The sequence below is a fragment of the Pavona decussata genome, unplaced genomic scaffold, assembly GCF_977016875.1.
Source record: "Pavona decussata unplaced genomic scaffold, jaPavDecu1.1 SCAFFOLD_33, whole genome shotgun sequence".
Classification (NCBI taxonomy): Eukaryota; Metazoa; Cnidaria; class Anthozoa; order Scleractinia; family Agariciidae; genus Pavona; species Pavona decussata.
Window position 1 is genome coordinate 140,001 of NW_028145456.1, and position 8,358 is coordinate 148,358.

Genomic DNA, 8,358 nt, shown 5'->3' on the forward strand with positions numbered 1-8,358 from the left:
AATCCTTCGCCGGTTTGTTGTAGGGATACCTCAAGCTGCAATGGCACTGAAAGTGAATTTTCCAGTGATTTTGTCGCAGGCACGACAGCGACACATGAGACCCAGGCTTGATTCTTTAACACCAGCCCTTATTCAAGGTTCGACGTGATGATTTGACAATTCAACCGTGCCAACCTTCCAACGCAGGAAAAGTATTTTATTTGCGAGTTTCGAAAAGTTCATCAATATAATGCAACTATTTGTAGAAACAGGTCAAGGTTCTTGTATCTATTTTCAGACACGAATTACTAACAAGGACGTCAAAGGATGCCTTGACTAGTAAGGACAGAGAGATTGAGCAAATGAAAAGCAGGTACGTGCAAAGCAGCTGTGCGCAGAGAAAGTTCTAGTCAAGTCAGATTCAGAAAGAAGGCTTCACTAAGCCTTTGAGGTACAGGCGAAGCAGCTAGGGTGGATACTAACCCATGTGAGCTGAAGCAGGGTGGATACCACGAAGTCTACGAGAGCAAACTATTCCTATAAACTTTTTTTTATCAAACCTACAGGACAGAACTGTTATAAACATTATTTTTTCATTAGAGTAATTAAGCTCTGGAACGACCTACCTAAAGGCATAGTAGAAGCTAGTAGCTTTCAGTCGTTTTAAATCAAGCTCAACTATACCTCAATGCTTAATTCGTGAGCTTTATTGTTATTATTCTTCATATTTTCTTCATTCTTATTTTTTTTTAAATTCCTTTAATACTTTTTGCTTGTTTGTTCGTTTGTTTGTTTTTTGTTGGGGAGTATTAACGTAGGGATGACTCATTTACTTCCCTTTTAAGATGTCTTATTTTTCCTTTTTGTAACTTTGGCTTACATCTTGAATAAGCTATGTGTGTATTATACAAACCCTTGTGAGCTTTTCAAGACGATTTAGGTTTTCCTCCTTCAGTATCTGGCAAGTAGCCGCATTTGAATAAGAAAGCAGAAGAGGCGAAAACGCAACTTTTAATCCCCAGATAGAATATTTGAAAATTGTCCAGTCAGAAAGAGACGTCCGTGGAATAATTCGCTCAAACAAGGACAAATAACACCAAACTATTATAACACAAGTATTTATGTTATATTGTAAAGTCTAGTGGGCTAACTGTTTGAAGTCAACTAGAAATCTTAAAGTAAGTGAAGTGGTGCTGATTTTGTACATTGGGGTGCTTTCATTATATTTTAATATAATGAAAGCAACCCCAAAAAAATTACACTTGGAAATTACATTGGAGCAAAATGATCCCAACATATAACAGGCTCCTTTTTTTAAACAAGACTTATCAGAAGTACAAAGCAAAAGATATTGCGAATCCATGGAGGGTACTAATCCCCTATTAATCTGCCTCTGCAGAATTGCCTCTCTCAGCGAAAAACGAGTGAGACAAGACCAGACAAAAGTGGAGGACACTCTCAGCAAGAATAGACAGTCTACACTGGAAGTTGATTTCAAAAACTTCTTTGACGAAGCTAGAATGGACGCATGTGATAGAATCCAGTCATTTTATAACTCAGAGGAGGAAGCAGACGTTCACATTTATTATCCTCGACTCGCTTGTTTAATTTTTGAGGTACCTGAAATATCAGTTATGGACCCAGTCCCTTACGTCCACTCAACCACCCACGCTCTATCCAACCAACCTCCATCAGTTCACTATGCCATAAACAACGCATCTCTCTATTCGCACTATCCTTTTTCCTTTTTTGGATGCCAACAGCTTTTGGCAAGGATAACTTCAAATCTTCAATGATAGTAAGGTGAAAACGATTCATTTATCGGCGTAACTCCTGCCATATAGTGGGAGCTGATCTGAAATCATCAGCGACCTAGAAAGCCCCTCCACAACCAGAGATCCAAACTGCTTTGCGCTTTGTTTGGTCCTTATTCGGTTTCCCGCAACGAAGCCTTAGAAGCAAAAATTGTGCCGTATTTTCGCCATTGGATATAGATTAAAAGCTTGGCAGCCGTACTATTTTTGGGGTGGAAATATTTTCGTTTTAGTTTCAAAGCAAAGTTTTTTCAATCTAAACATATCAGCTGGATTCAAAAAAAGCAATTTGTTGGAGGCTCCTCCGATGTGTCAGGCAATTCAATGGACCTGAAAAGCAAATGATTGATCAAAAGCAGCTAACTTATTTCCTTTATAAATCTTCCCAATATTAACGCTAGGCAAAACGCATCTATATACCTGTTTTAAAGGAAATACATCGGAGTATAACATTACGACCCCAGTTGAGCTAAGTTATGGTAATTTTTTTCTGATTGGAAGACCAACTCTCGGTATCGTCAAAAACTTTGGTATATAAGTTTAACATTCAACCTAGTTTTCCCAAAAAATGGAGAAAAAACAGGTTTCCCATGGTTTGGTATCTTTGCCACAACACGCACGAAACTGGGTAACATAGCGTAATAATATTCTTTGTTCACAGTCTTGTTTATTTATTTTTTATAATTATATGGTATTACTTTTTTTAAGTGAGTGCATGGAAAAATCAACAAATAGATTGAGAAATATTGAGCAAGTAAACTGAGATAACGCACAATAAAGGAAGTGTTGATCTCACTGTCAATAAGTCGAGGTCAATCACTCAGATAACTGGATTTTTTAATATATATTTCTGTTTTTAAAATTCATTCAATAGGTAGCTTTCGAAAAAATGAAAGAGGCAAGGGACGCGTTCTTTGAGATTTGCAAGGAGGTAACCAAAGGGGTGATTCAAAACGCTCCACAAATAACCCAGAAGTTCTTATCTTCTGAAAAGGTAATTAAATGCAAGATAACTATAAATGACTACTCTAGAGTGAAACGAACAGATCTAACTAAACCCTAATACCATGTTGCGTGCATCCTCCTTAACCTCAAACTGACAAAGTGTTTGGGAAGGTTCTTGGACGGGGAAGAGTCATCGGATTGCAATCTTAGAAAACTGGACAACGGGGACAAAAGTCTGGATCATTGACGTTGGGCTTTACCACGGTTGACATAAGAATACATTTATTGCTAAGAAAGTATACTGCTAAAAGAAGTGAAATTGTCTTTAAAATGTCTGTTATTTTAAATACATCTATGTCTATAATAAACTTTTACATTCCAAACAGCAAAAACATAATCGCTTGGACGTCACTTTCCATGTAAACCTGCTGAGGCAAGCATCACCCTACTCATCGGACGTTGTTGATGCTCTGATGTTGAATTTAAAAGAGAATGCTTACGATATCAACCTTCAGTTATTTGTAAAGGTTTGTTCTATTTTATTCTTAGCCGACAAACTTATATTGGTGCGAAAAGTGTTTGAATGACGTGAAGAAAACTAGGGTCTTTCGTTTTTCATTAATGAAACCTGTTTTGGACTGACTGTTAATGAATATTTGTTGAAATAAGGGAATGATCATAGCAGTTATATTCGCAACTTGAGCAGTTTCAATCTGGCTTGAATGGGACTCGAATCCATGACTTCAGCGATACCAGTGAAATCCTGCGTCGCGATCTGCCACGATGTGAACACTGATTAAATTTAACGTATTATGTTAAAAGTGACAGTTGCTTTCTAAATTTTGGAATTAAAAAGTACACATAGTTCCGTGTGTTTCCTTTGAAGTCCGAGAAATGAACTAAAGCGTCAATTTAACTCGGTTAATAGCCTCATCTTATCCTCCGTAAAGTTCAGACAACATATATTAATTGTCGACACAGACACAGAGAATCATTGTTTGTAAAGTTTTCTGTTGACTATGGTGGTCTTTCTCTGGCCGAAAAACTGGCGCAGCGTGTTGTAGCTCTTTCTAATAAAAGTAACAAAACTCATAACTGAATTGAGTGCATAGAAAAGCAACTCAAAATAAACCCATATTGAGCACCTTCGGGATATCCGAGGATTCTCGGCAGTGATCCTCGCGGGTCTAGGTTTGAATATGCGCCCTTATAATTTTTCCCTTTACAAAATCCCAAGAAAACGAGAACTGCTTAACAGTACAATAACTTTTTTGTTTAAAGAGGATGAGTAAATAGGCCAAACAATATGAGACTCCTTGAAATATCAGCTAAAACTCGTTGTTTATTTTATAGGATGTGCAGAGATCTGTCTGGACAAAATGGGGAGTGTGGTGTGAAGCGGACAAATGGTGTAAGATTTCGCCACAAGAAAGGCTTCTGGTGGATCGTAAGATAATCTCCTACATAAACAAGTGCATGCAACTAGCGTGGCGAATGGTTACTCAGGTCCCAGCCATGAAGATTGAATACCAGTCCGAATACCTCGGGGACGTTCACAATGATATAGGGTACCACAGCAGTCCCGCCATGAGGTCAAGGGAAAAGTTATCCCCTGTGGAGGATACTAGAGTGGAGATTGCGTGCTACCTATGGCCTGGACTATTTGATGGCAGAGGTAGAATAGTCCATAAAGGGAAGGTTCTGTGCAAGTGGAATTGTTAAATTTAAGGACAAAAGGCCCTCTGTGCTTGATATCATTACTCACTCAAAACTTTGTCTTTTTATCAAGTTTTGAAACCCATGTAATTTGATAAAATCTTGGTTGCTTCCTTTAGCTAAAGGCGTATGTCAAGCACATATCAACATTCACAATAATAATATCAGAACTAGTATTGTTTTCCTTTTTTTTTTTTTTGGCTAGAGTAGCTCGATGTTTGCCGTTTTTTTTTTCGAAGAGTGCTTCTAAGGATGCTTGGGGTCATAAATCCACTATTTCTTCCTCGCAACCTGGAAGCTCAATTGCAACTTTAAGGGCTTTTTACCGCTACGAAGCAGAAGAAACTGTGATTCTGCAATTCCTTTCGAAAGCAAGGACGCAACTGAGATTTGAACGCTCTTCCTGTGTGATGGTCCTATTCACCCTGTTATTGTTTTTGTCCTCAAAACAATAACACTTTATTGGTTTTGAAAAAAAAAAAAAAGGTCTGCGGATATACTGACGGTTTTCTGTGCATTTCAACACGTCTAAAGATGTGCTGCTCGAATTCGAAAATGGATTTCGTGGACAGTAAATCGATCGAAAAGTTTCTTTAATAAATAGCCAAATCTGCACCTAATGACAGACGTTTATTAACCAGCTAGCCAGTAGACAGTATAGAGGCAACCGGTGTAATTGCCTTGGTAAACGCGTTTTTAATTTACATGGTTTGTTATTAAATGTACAACTTTTACACTTTAGCACTAAATCTTTCCCATAGAAAAGATTGCAATTAGATAGTTTGTACCAGATTTTAAAAAATGTGCAAGCAGGTTTGGATGAGCGCCCGCAACGAGAGCTATTTGTGGAAAAACAAGTCAATGGAAGAAATTTCTATTCTTCAGACTTGAAATGCACTCTTTTTTTTTACGAATTTATTTTATAACAATATCGAGCCTGAAATTTGCAAAATTTTAAGAATGGGATAGATAAATAAATAAATAAATAAATAAATAAATAAATGGTAATTTCAATGGAATCCACGGAGTAGCTCTTTTCTCCACTGTTTTTAGGTTGAATTGAAATTTGGAAATGTCGGTTTTTGTGGAGGGAGAAAAACCCTCTGAGCAGGGACGAGAACCAACAATAAACTCAACCCACATATAACGCCGAGACCAGGAATTTAACCCGGACCACATTGGTAGGAAGCAAGTGCTGTAACCACTCCGCCATCCCTGCTCCTTGAGCTTGAGATTTTGACAAGAATATAATTTCGTGTTGAGCCTGATCTGTAAATACGATACAAATAAATTTTTTTTAACAAAACTTTATACAATCTTCCTTTCTCTAAACGGCAAAACTAGCCAATAAAACGGTAAAAATCGGCGCTAGCCAAATGTTCGATGCTAAGGACAGTTCGATGAACAGAAAACACAATGTTAAACACTATAATTTAAGAATATTCACAAGAATATTTTTAGCCTAACATCGTCAGAAAAATGAGAATATTAAGTTTAGGCAGGAAAACAATGTTCTTATATACAAAAAAAAAAAAAGAGTGTACTCCTTATTTCAATGTTTTGTGTTTCCCAATGAAATTTGATCCAGCTGCAGGTGGATCAGTACCCGTTAGCGAAAGTTCCAAACGCACGACTGGATTTGGAAACACGTCTGTATTCAAATGTAGAGGGTAAGTAAATCACCTAATAAGAGAGGCTTGTACCCTTATACATTTATAGATCTTTCCTTTGAAAGAACTTGGGTCTTATACAAGCCTGAGGTTACATGTTTATATAGATTCTAATTTGTTTTCTTTACACGACACCGTGAAAGTGTATTTCTGAAATTGTAATGGTTTGGTTGTTCCAGGAATTCATTTCGCGTCTTTTCAACAGAGATCTTTAGAGGTTCTAACTGTAGCCTATCTCAACTGGTTCTTGAATTGATGCGTAGACAAAGATAAGTTTAAGTGCTACTATGATCAAATTTTTACCTCTTGAATTATTAGGTTTATTACATAGAATTATAGGAAATATTAAAAACACCGTTTACCGTTTCTAAATAGCTGCATTGGTTTCAGAGATATTTAAGTTTGAAAAATGTGTAAAATATGTAAATAAGATGACTGATGACGTCATATTCTCAATTCAATATAACATCAAGTATATAAATAGAACTATCTCTGTCACTTTACAGCAGAGACCATTGAAACCTGGCAGGCTAATAGTTCTAAAGGCAATACACCTACGGCTATAAAAATTCGGTTCCCATGGCAACTCATTCTTTTCCAGTCCCCTCCAACCTGATTGCAATATTTTAATTTTAATATTTCAATATTTGCATATTTTAAAAACTTGAATATCTCCGGAACAAAAAGAGATATTTGAAAATAGTAAACAGCATTCTTCTTCACGTACAGACTACTTGTTTATGTTTTAAAATGGCTCAGATTAGAAAGACGCGAATTTTGTCATAGTAGCACTTTAAATTGTATTGTCTGACGAGCCATTGTTGAAAACGGTTATTTGAACCATTAAAATTTAATTATGGTACCATTATAAAACTTAAGACGCGAAAAAAGTGTCAACAAATAGACCATTTCCAAGTTGCATTCAACTTTATTATGCACTTAGCCTCGTTTTCATAGTGAGGTTTACAGCAACTCGAAAATGGCCAATTAAAATCGTTCCTAAGAAGTACATATTGACCTCCAATTACCCTTCTATACCTTTCCATATATTAGGGGAGTGAGCTGCAACTCTTCCAATGTTTTTCACTTCGCTGTCTGTGTGCTTCAGAGCACTGGGGTCATCAGCAGGGTAAAATAATTATATACATGTATACTAATTATTATTAAAAACTGGATCATTGTATAATGCAATTCCAGGGATTTGATTGGTTCAGCTGCCATGGTATATGAGCCATTATACCATTCCCGAGTTAAAACGATTATTAAATTCTCTTCTGGTTGTTCTTGCAAAGCGAAATCAACAAGATCTAGCATTATTTCTTGATTGTTTTTAATAAAACAATTATTCCACTCACGCTTGTTGGATATGAGATGATTATAGCTAACTTGGCGCTTCCCGCCTCGTTGGCTATCTATCATCTCATATCCAACGCGCGCTCGTAGAATAATTGTTAAGTGTTTGTTAATAGTATAACAATATGCTATTGTCAAGAAACAATACTTAGGGTACATCTTGACTTATGAAGGCTTCGTGAATTGTGTGTGTTTTCTGTACTAGTATTGCTTTCATTTGTGAATCTGAAACTAATAAAATGGAATAAAAGCTATTAAGATATTACAAAAAAGTTTGATGGAATTTATCAACGTCTTTTAGAAAGTACCTGTCTCGGATAGTTCAGCTGTGAATCTGTGAACGTTATTGAAATCAATTGTAGCAAGGGAATGCGTAAGTCTTACGCTCATTCTGTTTACAAAACTCAAGCTAGAACGTCCACGTGGTAATCGTTTTTAAGAGAGGAACGGTGTACTCTGCAAGAAGAGTTAAGATAGCGATTCTTGTCTACCCTTCGAGCAACTCTTTCTGTTTTCGCAACCTCTCAAGTGCATCCGTACTTCGATAGTTGCACGCTGTATGGCTGATTACCACATTAGGGATTTCACTCGTATGAGAAGTAAACTTCAACTTTTTCTTTCTTGCTTTGCTCTGGTTATTAAAGTTAGCTTCTTACCTTTGGTATAATGGGCAACTCATATCATACCACACTTCATACTGAGACTCAACACTTGGCGAAAGACATCGTCGTTTGCAAAGGATGACATAGGATCGGACGAAAACTGGAATCCATGTCATCACGAACAATGATCTTGCGATCAAGCTGAGAAGTTTAAGCCGTTGATTGTTCTTAGCAAATTTGAAGATACGATTTAATCTTTACCATTAATTGAGTTATTTT

The 8,358-nt window shown here is 36.7% G+C and overlaps 1 protein-coding gene across 2 annotated transcripts in view; it reads left to right on the forward strand.

Moving 5' to 3' along the window:
* Positions 1-4,998, forward strand: part of LOC146484437 (uncharacterized) — a 41,674-nt gene extending 36,676 nt beyond the window's left edge. For both annotated transcript variants that reach the window (XM_085104796.1, XM_085104797.1), the window contains 5 exons: positions 278-352; positions 1,379-1,595; positions 2,668-2,787; positions 3,125-3,265; positions 4,092-4,998. In XM_085104796.1, the coding sequence (XP_084960922.1) occupies positions 278-352; positions 1,379-1,595; positions 2,668-2,787; positions 3,125-3,265; positions 4,092-4,460 (922 nt within the window). In that variant the 3' untranslated portion in view covers positions 4,461-4,998. The remainder of the gene's footprint in view (positions 1-277; positions 353-1,378; positions 1,596-2,667; positions 2,788-3,124; positions 3,266-4,091) is intronic.
* Positions 4,999-8,358: the final 3,360 nt, after the last annotated feature.